Genomic DNA, 16,352 nt, shown 5'->3' on the forward strand with positions numbered 1-16,352 from the left:
GTCCTCTCTGCTTCCCTCGGGCTTCTAGAATGCGCAGGAGGCCCTCATTCATATCTCCATGTTCCAGGCAAAAAAGCTGAGGTCCCTAAAGTGGAAAGCCACGTGCTAAGGTGTCCCAGAGTGACTGTTGACACCCTTTTCCTGGGTTGAGTACTTAGCAAATACTGGGACTTTACAGCCTCAGGGTGCGCCCTGCCCAGGGGAAAACCTCACCAGGGGGCAGCAACGGGCACACCCTGGGCCTCACTTTTTAAAGATTAAATGCTCACATTCAAAGCTCGGAGAGGGGCCCGCTTGATCAGCTGCGTTGAGACGGGGTTCCTGGGGACTCTCCGATGCCATCGCGAGGTCAGGCGCCGGGCTACCTGCCCCAGTCATCCATGAGGAGCCTGAGAATTGGGGCCATCAAAACGCGAGCTAGGTTATCCTGGACCAACGCGATTCCAGCATCCGGCCTCTAGGCCTGGGCCCGCCCCGAGTGGAGGCGGAGTCTGGGGGCGGCCGCGCGCAGGGGGGGGCGTGTCGGGACCGGCCGGGGGCGGACGCACAACCGTAGCCCGCGGCAGAGGCGCGGGCGCGCTTAGGCCGAGTGCTAGGCGGCCCGAGCGGCCGCACCATGGAGCCGGGCACCGAGGAGTACGAGCTCAACGGCGACCTGCGCCCGGGCTCCCCCGGCTCCCCCGACGCCTCGGTAAGACCCCAGCACCCCTGTCCCGGCCGCTGTGTGACCTTGGCTGGCGCCGCCCTCTCTGGGCCCGGCTCAGCAGCGGGCACCTGTGGGTGACGGGCCCGGTGCGCGTGGCGTCCGCACTGCGGGGTGGTGGTGGTGGCCGCTGCCCCCGGGCAAAGTCATACTTAATCTGACCGGAGCACAAGTGGTGGGGTCTGGGGCCAGCACAGCAGGTGGGCAGAGGAGCCAGGAGGTCTAGCGTGCTGCGGTTGCCGTATGGTGCCGGGCCGTGCCACGCTGTGCAGAGCCCCACGTCTGACTGGCCACACTCCTCGGGTGGAGGAGGCTGGCATCCCGCTCTCCCGGACTTTCCTTTCCTCCCACACCGCCCTCCAACTTCCAGTGTCTGGGAGCTGTCTCCTCCTGCGTGCCCTGGGGTGGGCGGGAGAAGGAGTCACCGCCTCCTGGTTGGAAACCAGCATCAGGCAGACAGCTACGTCACCACATGGTGACCACACGGTTGCACGCAGCGGTGGTAGGGGAAACCCGAGCCTGTGCCCTGCTGCGGTCACCTGCCTGTGAAAAACAGAACGTCACCCTCTCAGCCTTCAGGGTGTCCACTCTAGGACTGAAAGGACCTGCCCAGAGTTTGCTCTGCCGAGGCTACAGCGGTGATCGGATGCCCCATGTTGAGGGAATCGTCCTTCCTCACCCCTCACCTCATAGTCTACCTCCAGGGCAGAGCCTGAGCATGCCAGGGCCCAGCCTTCACTAGTACCACCCCGCATGGCCCTCTGGCCCTCTGTGACTTGTTGACTTTGGACATTCCTTCTTTTTCCGACACCCCACCCCGGGGTGGGGGTGGGAAATTGCACCAGGCTGGGATTTTCCACAATTCCCCGTGGGGTAAAATAGACTGGAACAGGGACCTTCAGCCCCGGTTCAGGCCCATACTGTGGGAACAGGGTTGTTCAGGGAGGAGGGACCAGAGGAGCAAGAGGTGGAAGCCTGGCCGTCTGTCCCTGGATGAGAGGAGAAAATGGGACTAGAAGAGCCTTGAGACTCGTTCAGGTGTGACAGCTGAGACTTGCGAGCACTCTGGGAGCAGTGGACAAGGGACACCCTGGCTGTTCTGGAGAGGGTCAGATCTCTCTGGGCCTTTTTTTTTTTTAACATCATCTAACTGGAAGAACCAATGATATCCCTCTGCCTTTAAGGCCAGGGGATGCAGATCAGGAGCGGGTGGACAGGTGGTTTAGAAGCTGGTCTGAAGGGAACCCTGCCTGTCCCAGCCCCGGGCCTTGCCTTGCTGTGCCTTCCCTTCAGTTCTATGTCTGTTGAACTCTGCAGACAGCTGGATGAGGTGTGCCTCCTAAGGGAAGTCTGGGCTTATACACAGGAGAGATGGGTTAGGTGCTTGGGAGTCCCTGTCTTGGCTCTGGGAAAGAGAGAGAGAGAGAGAGAGAGAGAGAGAGAGACCCATCCCCCACTGCTTCATTGAAAAGCACAGGTAGGGGAATAAAACTACTGCCTGACAGGGGGTTGGTGGGGAGCAAAGGCCAGAGAAGGCTCCTGTGTGACGGAGTTGCCTGCATTGGCTTGCTGGAGGGACACAGATTTGTCCCTCTGGTTGAGTGGAAGAGCACCCAGGAAGAGGGATCCGTACAAGTAGAGTCTTGAGTCTGAATTATTGAGAACATACAGGGCTGGGTGGGGGGGGGTTGTTTAGGGTCGTTGGGGACAGGATGCTTCCCTGGTGTGTGGCCAGCCTTAAAGGCTGCCCCACTCAATGCCTTGTCCCTCTTCCCAACCTCAGGACCCTACCTCCAAATATCTGGCATGTCAGCACTCTGTGCCTCAGTTTATCATCTATGAAATGCCGTGGTAGCAGGGCTTCTGCTAAGTAAGAACTGTATGGCTGATGCAGAGGAAATGCTTGCAACAGAGTACAGCGCACAGTGGTGTTAGCTATGGAGGCATTCTCATGGTGACACCCACAGAGGCTTGGGGAGGACAGTGCTGTCCTTAGGGTGGAACCTCAAGGGAAACTCAGTTTTGCCTTTGGAAAAAGGAGCGCCCTAACCTCCCAGGTGGCAGAAGCTCCGCAGAGCGCCCTGGTGGGTCTTCTGAAGTACAGCACTCGGCAAGCTCTGCCTGTGCCCCTCCAGATGCTAGGTGCCCCAGAGCCAGGCGCCTAAAGGCCTCATTCATGTCCAGACCGAGGCAGTTGTTGTGAGTTAGCTCACTATTACCTGGCAGCTGTGGAACAGTAAACACAGTTCAGTGCGGAAACACCATGCCCATGTGATGATGCTGGGCGTAGCTTCATGTTAGACCCTGCTGGGGGAGGGGGAGACTGAGTGGAGCTGGGCCGTAGCCCTGCAGTGCCCACCCTGCTCTCTTGCCCCTCACTGAACCCAGGCTGGGGTATCAATGGCCATATCTTAGGTCTCCAGGCCATGTCATTGTACCATGCACACGCCCATTCCCTCTGCCTGGCCTCAGCTGCCAGAAGTTTTCTGTTTCCCTTATTTCTGCTTGCCTGGCAGATCCTAGGACAGTCAGATCTTAGCCAAGTTCTAAAGGCCACCCTAGTGGGCCTCAGGGTAACTCCTGGTCAGTTCTGAGCCACAGGAAGTGAGTCGGCTGTGGGGACCCTGCCTCCTATCCTTCCTGCTCCCTCACTGGAGTTTCCTGACTAGAATGCATATGTGGAACCAGGAAATACTTAGGCTCCCTGGGCAAGGGCAGTGCAGCCTGGGGCACCGAAGTCTGGGCTTTAGATTCGGACAGGGACAGGTGGCTTCCTGCTGGATCTGGCCTAGGAGTGGGTCTGCAGCTCCTGCCCCTGTGCCACAGTAACCCCCACCATCTGCTGGTGTGTAACAGGGTCTCTGAGCAGTCCAGGGTGGGGTCATCAAGGATCTATCTAGACTTAGACCTCTGGGTCACCTAGGACATTTTGGCCTCATGGAGGGCCTGTGTAGCCTGGCCTTTCTTTTCCTTGTTTCTCTTTTTGTTCATATGCTGGTATTGCTCCTTGACTGCAGTCAAGTCTGTCACCGGGGAGAGCCAGGCACTGAGTAAGGGTACATCCTGGCCCTGCCATTTGATGCAGCGTGCCCCAGCAGGTCATGAACCTCTGAAAGCATGGTATAAAATCCCCTGGATTTTCACATCTGTTTTACTGATAAACAATCACCCTGCCGGCCATTGGTGTGGCGAGATTGGTAAGGGCAGGGTGTGTATATAAGGGACAACACCCTGCTTTATGGATCAAGCTGATGGGCACAGATCCCCTTCTAAGCTTTGGGGGGGGGGTCCATAGCACTCATTGTGCTATGACTAAGCCAGCCCTTAGGTGCCCACTCCCCTCCCACCTCATCCATGAGACAGGCCCTGTCAAGTGCAGCTCCCTGTATATGCTGACTACTGCACAATGTTCCTTCTTGGTGTTTAGAGGAAAACAGCCTACTTGATGTCAGTTCCCAGCTGCCTCTGAGGCTTCAGGGAACTCCTGCCAGCCCTGGAACATATTAACCAGTATATTTTCTCCCTCATCTGCCCAGGTCACTGGCACAGGGTTGGCAGGGTTTTCTAGCATGCTCGGGCAACTAGTTAGGCCCGCAGGGCTCCCTGATCTGTGGTTGGGTGGCCCAGCCACCCTTGGATCCATCCTATTGTATATCCTGGGAGAGGCCATCAGCACGACTCAGGATCAGACCCCAGATTGGGCCCCTTCCCAGCTGCATGAAGCCCCAGAGGCCTCAGAGGGTGGACACCAATGGTATGTGTGCAGGTGCAGCCCTATCCTGGCTTTGAATGTGGATCTTCCACTCCTTGGAGGTATCCTACAGAGCTCCCAGAGACTCCCATCTCCTGATCCCCTGAGAAGAGTGGTGTGTCCCAGTACTCAGTGGCAGATGGGTTTCCCAGAGGGCATCCCCAGATGTGAAGGTAGGGGGACCTACAGTATGTGGGGGGCACAGAGCCAGGCTGTGGGAGGTGGAGTTTAACACCATGCAAAGGCCTGCTTTGCCTTCGGGCCTGTGCCTCAGCCTGAGGCCCTTATCATCTTACAGGGTGAGAGGGAAGCAGATGGCTGATGGATCATAGCCTCTGTCAGTCCCAGGGGCTGTGAGCCATCCCAGGCTATTAGGTCCACAAGCCCCGTGGCGTATGTGAGACACAGACAGGGCAGGACTGGCTGTCCTGAACTAGACACAGGGCCCCGTGAGAACTGTCCTCTTAGAGTCTCAGCTGCCGGGACTCTGAGCCCCGAAGTTCAGACTGTAGCCTGGCCCCCAACTGCTGTGTAGCTTTGGAAAGAAACTTCCAGTGCAGAGCCTCAGTTTACCCCTCGAGTGAGAACAGCAGAGACATAGGAATTTGTGACTAAGAGTCCTGAGAGCAGAGGGGGAGGTTAGGGACATGAAACAGCTCCTTCATGTATCTGTTCCTTGTGATGATGTGATCACCAAGTATTTAAATGGTTCAGAATCAAAAGGAATTCTTCCTGCCGCCCAGCAGCCTGCAAGCTTAGCCTGCGGCTGTTATTGCATCATTCATCCATTCTCTGGAGTTGGAGTTCTCTGCTCCGCCAGCTAAGCTATCAAAAGTTCCACTTTCTGTGTTTATGTATGTATGCATACATGTGTAGGCACATTTATCTGTGTGTGTTTATGTGAAGATACATATATGTATGTGTTATGTGATACATGGGCTTGCACATACACGCACACACAGTACTCGAGCACATATGCACACCTATGTATGTCCATGCATTTGTAAACTTCTACAATACATACAACTGCATATGCATGTAAAATTATACACACATACCTATATACATACTCACAGACGAGGAATGTGCCCTTAAGTAAGAACTGTTACCAAAAGGAGCTTGCTATTTGAAGGGCAGCTTACTTTGAAAGCAGGGGTTGGGATGTTCCAGCCCAGGCTCAGGCAGCAGAGCCCACCTGTTCCTCCCACCACCCACACTGCCTTCCTTCTTGAATGCATGACTTCAGAAAAAATTTCAGGCACGCACACTGTCCAAGTAGAGGCATCTGCTTTGGGCTTCCCAGCCTGCAAGAAAATAGTCACCTGAGTGCAGTGAGCGCCTTCCCCACAGCACCGCCTCCATGCCCTGTATCTTTCATGAGTCTAGAAACAGGATCTTTCAGGGTGGCCCCAGGTGGCTGACTGCCAACAGCGGGTCCTGGCTACCTCTTTCAGCTCCATGCCCATCCCTGGAGGCTATGATGCGGGCCTTGAAGGCTTGTGGGCACCAGCGGACAAAAGGCTGAGCCTAGGTCTGGTGAGACTTTCCTGGGTAGCTGAGAAGGGGCCAGGGCAGCTTGAGAGAGCTGACTGGCTCAGTGGAAAGAGAAAACTAGCCACTTAAAGGTGCCTTAGAATGCAGCAAGCCAGCCAGAGAGGTGACCTGTTGGTACAGGAGAGGGACAGGTCCTACCAGAGGGATCGGGGAGGTATACTGGAAGCAGGGACCTCCAGAGAGAACCTCAGAGCATGGGAATATCTGGAAGGGGAAGCCCTGTGGGTAGAGAGAGACTACAGGGTCCTTTGTGACTAGCAATGAAAGAGAGGTGGGAGGTGACCTGGGAAGTGGCCTCCGGGGAGAAACAGGGACTGACTGAGATTAGCCATAAGAGAAGAGAGAAGGCCACCAAGGGTTGCCCACCCTGAAAGGAGCTCAGAACTCTATCTCTGCCGTTACTCTGAAAATTCAGGAGACAGACATCCTGTTCTACTGCATGCAGGTTGGTGGGGCATCTGTTGAACACCTGCTGTGTGCTCTTGGTGCCACATATCCATGAGTAGCTTTAGCTAAACTGGGTGGCGAGACTGTTCTGTAGGGTGATGCTGAAGCTGGGGTTATTGTCTGTATGTGAAGCTACACTGAGGGTAGTGAGGCTGGGCCTGGGAGGTGAGCCAAGGCAGGGTTGACCAGACCTTTGAACTCAGCCCAGGAAAGATTAGTTCAAGCCTGGGCCAGCATGTGGGAGCCTGTCTACTCCCACCTCGTGTCTCTTCCTGATACCAGTCAGGAACGTAGACTCTGAGGAAGGGGAGGCCCAGGGTTCCCAGGGAAGGAGGACTACCTGCTCTTGTACAGGATAGAGAGGGCCATGGTATTTCTCTGCTGGAGGCCAGTGTGTGCTGAGGATGGTGTTCTGGCTTCCTTCTCTCCAGAACATTACTCCAGGGAATTTCCTTAGAGTAGTGAGCACTTGCCAAGGTTGGGGCATCAGAAGCCCTACCTGCAGGGGCCTTGGTAATTCCCCACAGCACCAGGAAGACCCAGATCCCCAAGTTGACCCTGCCTGCTGACTGCCTTGCTCCCCACAGCCACCCCGCTGGGGCTGGAGGAACCGGCCCATCAATGTAAACCATTATGCCAACAAGAAGAGTGCTGCGGAGAGCATGCTAGACATCGCACTGCTCATGGCCAACGCGTCGCAGCTGAAAGCCGTGGTGGAACAGGGCCATGACTTTGCCTTCTTCGTGCCCCTCGTGGTCCTCATCTCCATCTCCCTCGTGCTGCAGATCGGAGTGGGCGTATTGCTCATCTTCTTGGGTAGGGTCCATGGCTACTTGCACAGCCCCAGGGATGGGTGGGGAGATACATAGGGGTAGGTGGGGGGTAGTGGTTTCTCCTCGGATACTTGGCTCTCAGGTAGCCAGGTTTTTGGTCCAGGCTGTGGGTTCTCCCCTCTGACCCTGTCCTTTGAAAGCAGAGTAAACTTTAGGGTCCTCGGGGTCTGGAAGATGGTATAGTGCAGGGAAGGGGGAGTGGGTTCCCTGCCATGATAGCTTCTGTCAGCTAGTCCTCCCTGCCCAGACCAGCTCAGGTCTGACTTTGCTGTCTGTGTCCAGTAACAAAGAGCAGCCAAGTTCCACAGGAGACAAAGAGACCCTTACCTAGGAAGCAGGGATGAGACTTTGGGTCAAAATGTGATAAGGGGACTCTGGTTTGGGAGGTGAAAAGGAGATACTGGGGCATGAGGTAAAGAGAGGGGATGCTGGAGATAAGATGATTCTGGGCCCACAAGGTGACTTTGGACCTGGACCACTGTCTCCATGGACAGGATGCCCAAGTAAAAACCCAAAGTGTAGAGTGCAACCACTAGTTCCCAAACTTAATCACTGAATGTGCCCTCAGCAGGCAACCCACTTTCGTTGGTAGGCACAGATGGATAGCAGATAGGAAAGTGCCTGGGGTTGCCAGAGTTAGAGCAGATGTCATCAGGACAAGTAGGGCTCCAGATTTGCTTTCTGACAGTGTGACCTTGGGCTAATGAGGGGACCTTCCGGGACTTCATGGTCCATACCCGTGCAATGGGTATAATAGCACAGCCTAGGTTAGATTGGAGGCTCCATAAACTAAGGCTCTTGAGTTCAGCACTTTTGCCTTTGAAGCAAAACCTGGCCTGGTGGCATTCAGAAGTGTCGTTAGCTTCACACATAACCTGCTGGGCTTCTTTTCCTCGTGGAGAAAGTGGGGAATATAGAAGGTAAGCATCCATGCCTAATTTTAGCAAAGCAGGTAATTTTTGAATGGGGAACAAAACACTAAATATGGCCAAGAGCCCTACACCGTCCACTCAACACACTCCTGAGACACTTTGATCCGGTCCAGGCTTCCCTGGGCAGCATCTACTCCCTCTCGCCCACAGTCAAGTATGACCTTAACAACCCAGCCAAGCACGCCAAGCTGGACTTCCTTAACAACCTGGCCACGGGACTGGTATTCATCATCGTGGTGGTCAACATCTTCATTACGGCCTTTGGGGTCCAGAAGCCTGTAATGGACGTGGCACCCCGGCAGTAGGGCACCCAGGTGAGTTGCTACCTGTTGCTACCACCACCATGGGAGACTTGCAGGGTATGGTGGGTTCTAGGCTGGCTGTCCCCTCATGTGGCATGGCCAGGCCGCTTACTAATCTTCTGAATGTAGTCCTTGATGCTTCCTGAGTATGTAGGTCATCTGGCCAGGAGGCTGGTACCAGGGCCTGTGGAAACTGGCCCCAGTCCTCCTGGCTCTGGAGATACTCTTCATGGTTATCTCCAGAGGTTTCAAATATTTGGTGACAGCATGATCTGCTGCTGCTGACAGCTGGAGTAGTGGCTTCTGCTAGGTGGGTGGCCATGATCACCATGATAGGCCCGTCTTTCAGTCCCGACAGAGACCCAGGAATATTGTATTCACCGTGAAAGGGCTACAGCATCTTGCCCGTGGTGGATAGATCCTTACACCCAAGACCAAGTAGCCCTGATGCCCACAAGCTGGTCACTGGCATGGACTAGGTACCCCGTCCAGCCTGGGGCACTGTTAGTTGGCCCTTGCAGCACTCACGCCTCTTTTCGTCTTCCCAGAGTCCTTAAAGTGATCTGACCCGCAGCCCAGCTGTCCAGACCCCTGCAGCTGCCGTGCCCTCCAGGCATCTCTCCTCTTGTGTGCAGCACTCCCTTAAACCACCAGAGCCCAAGCTGGCCACCACTGGACCATGGCCAGGGATGGACTTCCATCCAACTGTGACTGCTGTGTGGGCAGCCACCCAAGGCATGTGGGATCTGGATGCACGGCCATGAAGATTAGAACTGGACAGCCCCACAGAAACTCATGCCCGGAGAATGGTCGCTGCCCACCCAAGGACATGCAGCAAGTTCACGATTGGGCTCGATGAGGGGCCAGCACTGGCCTCTGTCTCAGGACATTCCAGAAGGACCAGGATATGCCCCTCCCTCTGTTGATGCATCACTGTCCCTATTTCCCATGGAGCCTGCACAGGTCACCCTGGAGACTGCTGCCTCTGCTGTTTCCTAACCCCCGGACCTTGGACAGCCAACGGTATCATCAGCTCCAGAACTGGCCAGTGGTTCTAGCCTCAGTGCCTGGGCTTGGCTGCCAATCATTAAGAGGCAGCCATGCCAATGGGGGCTACAGGTCATGCTGGCACCATCTGCCAGCAGTGACCTGGGAAGAACCCTAACCCCCTACTCAGGGGTTTAGGCCCCACTTTTCTAATCAGGAACGACAATAAAGCTTATATGCTTCCCTGCTGGGTTCCATGTGCCACCCTCCCCTCCTGGGGCACCACCCTCTACTCCCAGACAGCCCCTCCCTGCAGGGGCATCAGCACATTCTAGCTAGGGTCTTTGGGATACCTGATTGAACTCTCAGCCTTTCCTCTTTCTAGGGTAGGTTTTGAGGCAGAAGTTGGGATCTGAGTCTCAACAACCTTTATGTACAGAGCAGTTTTAAGAGAGGCTGGGGAGATAGCTCCGTGGTAGAGTGCTTACTACACAAGTTTGAGGACCCAGGTTCAAATCCCCAGCGCCTATGTACAATTCCAGGTGCAGTGGCTTGTGCTCAGATTATCAGTGGGGGGGTAGCAGAAGGAGCCCTGTTGTCCACTGGCCAGCTAGCTAAAGTGACACCTGGTTTTGATATCTGGGCTCTACACACACATGCTGCACAATGTCATATGTATATATTGCATGCATTTGAGCGCACACACACAAGTTGCAAAAATAGTTCATAGAACACTCTCACACACTGAACGTCTTACTAGGCATATTCTCTGTTGTTCTGGAGTGTGCTCTGCTGGCCTTTTCAGGATTTGGGAGTACAGGTGCCCAGGAGTGTGCCAGCCTCTGGGTACAATGTTGGAAGGACACAGCAACTCTCTGCACTTTGACTGCCCAGTGTTGGCATGCCAAGTACTAGAAACTGCTGGTCTTCCCAAATGAACATCAGTCTCATGCCCAGGGCCTGTATCATTTGTAACAAAACAAGACAAAACCTTTCTTAGGACACCACATGCCCCTTACTACCTCTCCAAGTTCGGGAGGTGTCCCTCAGGCCTGCTCAAGTGAAGGAGCTCAAGGATGGGTCTCCTAGGTACCTGGGGTTGCAGGGCTGGGAGGTGTCATGCACCATGGCTGCCCAAGATTTGTCAACTGGAATCTTTGAGGCTGTCTCTGGCCGTGCTGTACTGGGAAACAGCCATGTTCTTGTCTCTAGTTGCCAACGCTGGCCTCAGTGGGGTCACATGTGCTCTCTACCCACTTGAGCGCTCACTGATGCTGGCCCCTCTTGTGCTGACACTTAGACACATCTCTGTGCCGACTGTCGGACACCTCCAAAGTGGTGTCCAGCACTGCCCATGGTCAGCAGGGACCCTCTCCTTGATAGGAGATGGCCTGAGACTATCTTACCTAGAGGTCTCCCTCTCCCAGCAGAAGCAGGTTCCCAGGCCCTCCTCTCCTCTGCTCTGTTATTCTCACTGTCCCTCCCAGCCTCAGCCCTCCATCTGCCCCATTTCCCTCACACTGGCCCTGTGCTGAGGCATAAGACCCACCCATACCCGATCCCCTCCAGTCAGCCTCTGTCCTCTCTAGGCATCCTTCCCAGTTCAGAGAGTGAGGGACCAGGGCTTCCCTCAAAACCCCCACTTCCTATCTATCCCTCACTTACATGAATAAGCCCGTTTAGAAACCAGGGCTCTAGGACATCCCAGAAGCCCCTGCAATCTTGGGTGAAGCTGACCAGTCAGGTTCCCAAAGTAATGGATGAGAGAAATCACCTCTGGGGGAAATGGTCAGATCCCCTTTACATACTCCAGGAGAAACAATTTTATGATGCATGTTCGTAATTCCACTCGGGAAGTGGAAGCAGGAAGATCAGAAGTCCAAGGTTATCCTCAACTACCTAAGTAAGTTTGAGGTTAGCTTGGGCTACAGGAAAACCTGTCTTTAAAAAAAGTTCCAGGGGAAATCTGGGTGCAGGGGTACATATCTGTCATCACAGCTATTCGAGAACTTAAACTTGAAACTGCGGGCACACAAAGCAGAAGGCTGCCAAGTGTAGTCAGCAGAGTCCTGTGTGAGGGCCTGGGTCTCACCAGACCTGTCCCAGTGTGCCCTCCACCACGTGGACTGGCCAGCAGCCTCCTGGGTGCCTGGACTCAGCAGCCGGATGTTGACCAACACATGCTTTAATTTAGTTCCTTCTTCATCAAAAGAGGAAACCCCCAGATGGGACTAAGGGGCTCTGAAGTGGTTTCACCGAGGTTAGGCTGTAACCCAAGCCAGAGTCCCTGGTCAGGGTGGCTCAGCGTGAGCACATAGCCCTCTCTGCCATGGACCTGTGCTCAGAGCTGACCTTTGACCATCTTGATGCCCCTGGTGAGAAGAGGACCCCTCACAGCCTGATCTGATGTGTGTGTCCCTGTTCCGCCATCTCCATCCTTTGGTTTGTGCTTCCTCCTGTTCCCCACGGCTCTGTCCTAGACGACTCCCTCACACCGGATACCTATGCCAACTGTCCCCCACCAGCATGTAATCTGATGCAAGGCCAACACTGGCACCCAGGAAATAAGAGTTCTGCCAGGGAGCTCTGCTGGAGCTGGAAGAAATGGGTATATCCCGTTCTGTGCTTTTTTACTCTACACGCATGTGTGACTGTGTGTGTGTGTGTGTGTGTGTGTGTGCGTGTGTGTGTGTGTGTGTGTGCGCGCGCGCGCGCGTATGCACATGTGGAGGTCAGAGGTCAACATTAGATGTCTTCCTCAATCACTCTCCTTTTTTGAAGCAGGGTTCCTCAGTGATCCTGGAAATCACTGATTCTATTAGACTGGCTGACCAGCAAGCTCCAAGGATCCTGTCTCTAGCACTGAGACCCTAGGCAACACAGCCATGCTAAGCTTTGTATGGGGTGCTGAGAACTGGGTCCCCATACTTGCACAGCGGAGGATCTCCCCGGCTCCCTTGCTTCTCTTGATGAAACCTTGGCCTGGGCCAGCTCTCCACCCACCATTGCCCATTTGTCAGTGGCAAACACTGGCAGTGTCTAAGCATCAGGTTCCCATGCTGTTGCTCTGGTGTTTCTGTCCTTACCACGTGTCCTTTAAGAAGCACTGTGTGCAGTGGGGCTGGACTGGGAGGAGCGCCTGCTTGAAATGTGAGCTGGTCCTATCCAGCCAGACTGCAGGTGTCTCCTCCCACACCTGTCATGCTCAGCCTACCCCCTGTCCAACTACCCAGGTATCTTTTCTCCCCTCTGATTTCATTAGGGGCTTAATTCCATTTCCTACCCCTCTGCCTTCATGGCTTTCTGTTGTTCCTTCCAAAATACTTAATTTTTGGAAAGCACTGACTCTGGTGCCACTAATCTGGGAGGGAGGAAGGACACCCAGAGGCTGTCTTCTGCCAGTGGGTGCCACCACCCACTCTCAGGCCCTGGTAACCCTCCATCGCACCCATGTTACCTGCCAGGTCGACTGCAAAATGGAACTTAAGGATCCTTCCAACACAGCCTCACTCAAAGCCCCCTTGCTGCCCTGGTCATCAGCAAGATAGGGCCAGAATCTTGACTTGCTGTCAGATTAAAGCCAGGTAGTGGTGGTACACACCTTTGATCCCAATACTTGGGAGGAAGAGGCAGGCAGATCCCTGTGAGTTCAAGGCCAACCTGGTCTACAAGGCAAATTCCAGGCCTATACAGTGAATCCCTGTCTCAAAATACAAAAGAAAGAAAGAAAGAAAGAAAGAAAGAGAAAAAAAGCTAAAATAACAACAGAAAAAAAAACAAAAACAAACAGAAAAATACCACAAAAAAGTAAAAACCTTGGGAGGGTGCCCTACAGTGATTTAATCAGTACCTCCCTAAGCTAGGCCTGTCATGCATACCCTCCTGTGTCTAGATGCCCCACCCTCTCATCCACCATATAGGTGAGAGACAGAGAATTGAGCAATGATGGGACAGAACAGTGTCCCTCAGCTTTCCATCGCCCTGAGGGCCCTTTAGCTGCTAAAGTCAGTGGGAAGAACAACAGGTCTGCCTGTCCCAGCTCCTCATCTGGTCTGGAGGAGGGTAAGTGCCCAGGACCCCTTCAACTGAGTCATGGTCTGTGGCTGATTGGACTTGTGGCTAGGGGACCTTGGCAGGGCCTCACAAGCCATCTGCAAAGGGGAGATGGCCTAGCCCGCAGGGGCTGACCCAGCAGGAACTAGAAATAATGCCACCACACAGAAGCAGAGTCAGCGCACCCCCAAATCGTCAGCTTGGGTTGTGTAAGCTGCAGATGCATTTCTGGGCTCCGCCCTCATGCGTCCCTGTGTCCCCACTGACCTGTGCGCAGCTTGCTCAGCACTCTGTCCCATTCTATCTGCTCCACTCCAGAACCCCCCCCCCACACACACACACACACTGGTTCCTTCACCACAAACTCCTCCATTCTCCGCTACCCTCGCTAGCCCCTTCCCTTCTGGGAACAGTGCCCAAGGAGCAGACCCTGTTTTCGTTTGAGTATCCAAGACAACCTAGAGGAGACAGTGGCATCCTACCTAGGACACAGAGGATGCATCAGAGGACAGATGACAAGGGGTGTCCATAGAGAACGGCTTATTCCTTACAGGAACCCCTTACACTGTAGTGTGCCAGCACATGACCCCAACTGTCCTGTGTTTCAAGGGGCATCAGTGAGCAAGTGGCCAGTTGTGGCACTTGTTCCTTGTAGACTTAACTCATTCCAGGTCACAAGGTGACAAGGAGGAAGGCCAGGGTCCTATCAGGATGCTGAAGCCCAGGTAGGGGAGTTCCTGTACTCTCTCTTCCATGGGATACAGCTTGAGGGAGAAGGCCCGTGGAGAATCAGCCTATCAGAAGGCGGCAACTAAAGTCCAGGATGTTGAAAACCTCAGCCACAGGCTTTGAGTCCAGCTACAGGATGGGGCTCAAGTGGCTGGGAGGGGCATTCAGGGATAGCCTGTGTCCAGGGGTTGTCAGGCTAAGGGCCTCAAGGTAGGCCTTTACAAGGTCATGGGCAGAAGAAGGAAGTCAGCAATCCTGGGAAGCTAAGCAGGCCTACATTATGGTATCGGCCTCCTGTACAGCCAGGGGACCAGGCCTCACAGGTCTTCGAGGTGTCTCTAAGGAAGGACAATCACAGTGGAGTCAAATGGAGACCAGGCCCAGGACCTTCCCAGACACCATTCCCAGCCCTTGGCTGACAGAAGCTAGGGTTTCAGTGCCCCTAGAGACCCCCCTCCACTTTCCAGGGCCTGTCCACACAACTGACACAAGGGGCTGCCACTTCTACCCAGGCATCTGTCACCTTGAGTGGTCAGCTCACCCAGCGCTCTCTGTGGCCATGGTTCTCATAAGTAGGAGCCCAGAGTAGGGTTCCTGTGTTACAGGGGTACAAACTGAAGTTTGGACACTGGTAAGTACATTCCCTGCTCCTGCAGCTCTGAGGTGGGGCAGCGAGATGGTAACTGAGCACTGGCCCCAAAGCCACATGTTCTCACTGGGCACAGTGTGTCCAGGATGACGGAAAGGCACTGAAGAAACAGCCTTCCTTCGCCTTTGCCCGCAGTTCTCCAATGGAGCATGCGCACTATGCCTGCAAAGCACCAGCTTTAGGGCCCGGGGTCAGCCAGTCAGCAGATTGGCGACCAGAGCCCTCACGTGCTCTATGAGCCTGAGACTTGAATGGAACCTCTTCCCGGGTACTGTGCCCGACTCGTCCCACATTTACGTTTGGGTCCTCTCAGTCTGCAACTGCCTGGGTAACTTCCACAACCTAGCACGTGTAACTCTGGAAACTCAGTGACTCCTGAAAACACAGACTCATGATGACTCTGTGAGTTGACAATGTTGTTTCCTCAAAAAAGCCTGTTTGGGAGGAACTGGCTGGGAGCCGCTTAATAACAAACCCTTCAGGCACCCGGCCCCGGGCGCAGTAAATGTCCTGACTCATATCCCGTGTCTGGTGCCTTGCATGTGTAGAGTATGCATGCAAATGGACCTGTGTATCTGTGCATACAGCATATATGTGAGTGAACATGTACACAGCATGAGTATGGATGTACTATGAACATGTATGTGCTGTGAACATGTATGTAAGTTTGTACGTATGTTGCTGTACAGGACTGTCTTCTGTGCCAAAGTGCCACCATCTTCAGTAGTTTGGCTGAGCCTGCTCACAAAAGATCAGCTGGCTTGTTGACTGTTGGCTTCCCTCATGGAAGGAAGGATGGGAGGAGTCATGGTACCTGCCCCTGAGTATACAGCCACCCCTCCCACCAGACGTGTGCAGTTCTGCCTAATGACACGTGGTCTCAGGTGGGCTGGCTGTGGCTGGAGACCTGTGCTGAGGACCTCAAATGTACCATGCCTTTTCTTCATCTCTAAGGGATCTAGAAGGTTCTATGAACTGGATGTCCTCCCGCCTGGGCAGGGTGGCTCCGGTAGGTCAGTGACAAGGACTGTGCTTCCTACAGCGTCACACACAGCTGGGGCCCGGTCGGTCTCCAGCCACACCCAGCCAGTCTGTGGCAGTACCGACCCCATCCCCACACTGGATATTGGACAGATCTGGGCTCCAGGGCTCGGCTCCATTAGGGCTTTCCTTTTCAGGTCAGGGTGGCTAGACAGTGATCACCAGGCAGAGGACAGGAGCTCTGGGGAAGGTAAGCCAATGAGGCTTCCTCAGACACAGGAAAGAACAGGGTGGACTGATCTCAGCCCCGACCTACTGCCCATCTCCCTTCATCCTGGCCGGGCTGCAGCAGCCAGTGGCTCACCTCCTTAGGGGAAAGTGAGGAGAATGGTCCACACTGTGAGGCTTTCGAGGGAAATGGTGTTTCTGAG

The 16,352-nt window shown here is 54.5% G+C and overlaps 1 protein-coding gene across 1 annotated transcript; it reads left to right on the forward strand.

Moving 5' to 3' along the window:
* Positions 1-516: 516 nt before the first annotated feature.
* On the forward strand, positions 517-9,755 carry LOC121443251 (ninjurin-1). Its single transcript, XM_041644937.1, has 4 exons — positions 517-691; positions 7,043-7,271; positions 8,371-8,534; positions 9,071-9,755. The coding sequence occupies exons 1-3, from the start codon at positions 617-619 to the stop codon at positions 8,523-8,525; spliced, it is 459 nt and encodes a 152-aa protein (XP_041500871.1). The 5' UTR covers positions 517-616; the 3' UTR covers positions 8,526-8,534; positions 9,071-9,755.
* Positions 9,756-16,352: the final 6,597 nt, after the last annotated feature.

The sequence above is a fragment of the Microtus oregoni genome, unplaced genomic scaffold, assembly GCF_018167655.1.
Source record: "Microtus oregoni isolate MIOR12 unplaced genomic scaffold, Mior012 000103F_ref0000194, whole genome shotgun sequence".
Taxonomy (NCBI): Eukaryota; Metazoa; Chordata; class Mammalia; order Rodentia; family Cricetidae; genus Microtus; species Microtus oregoni.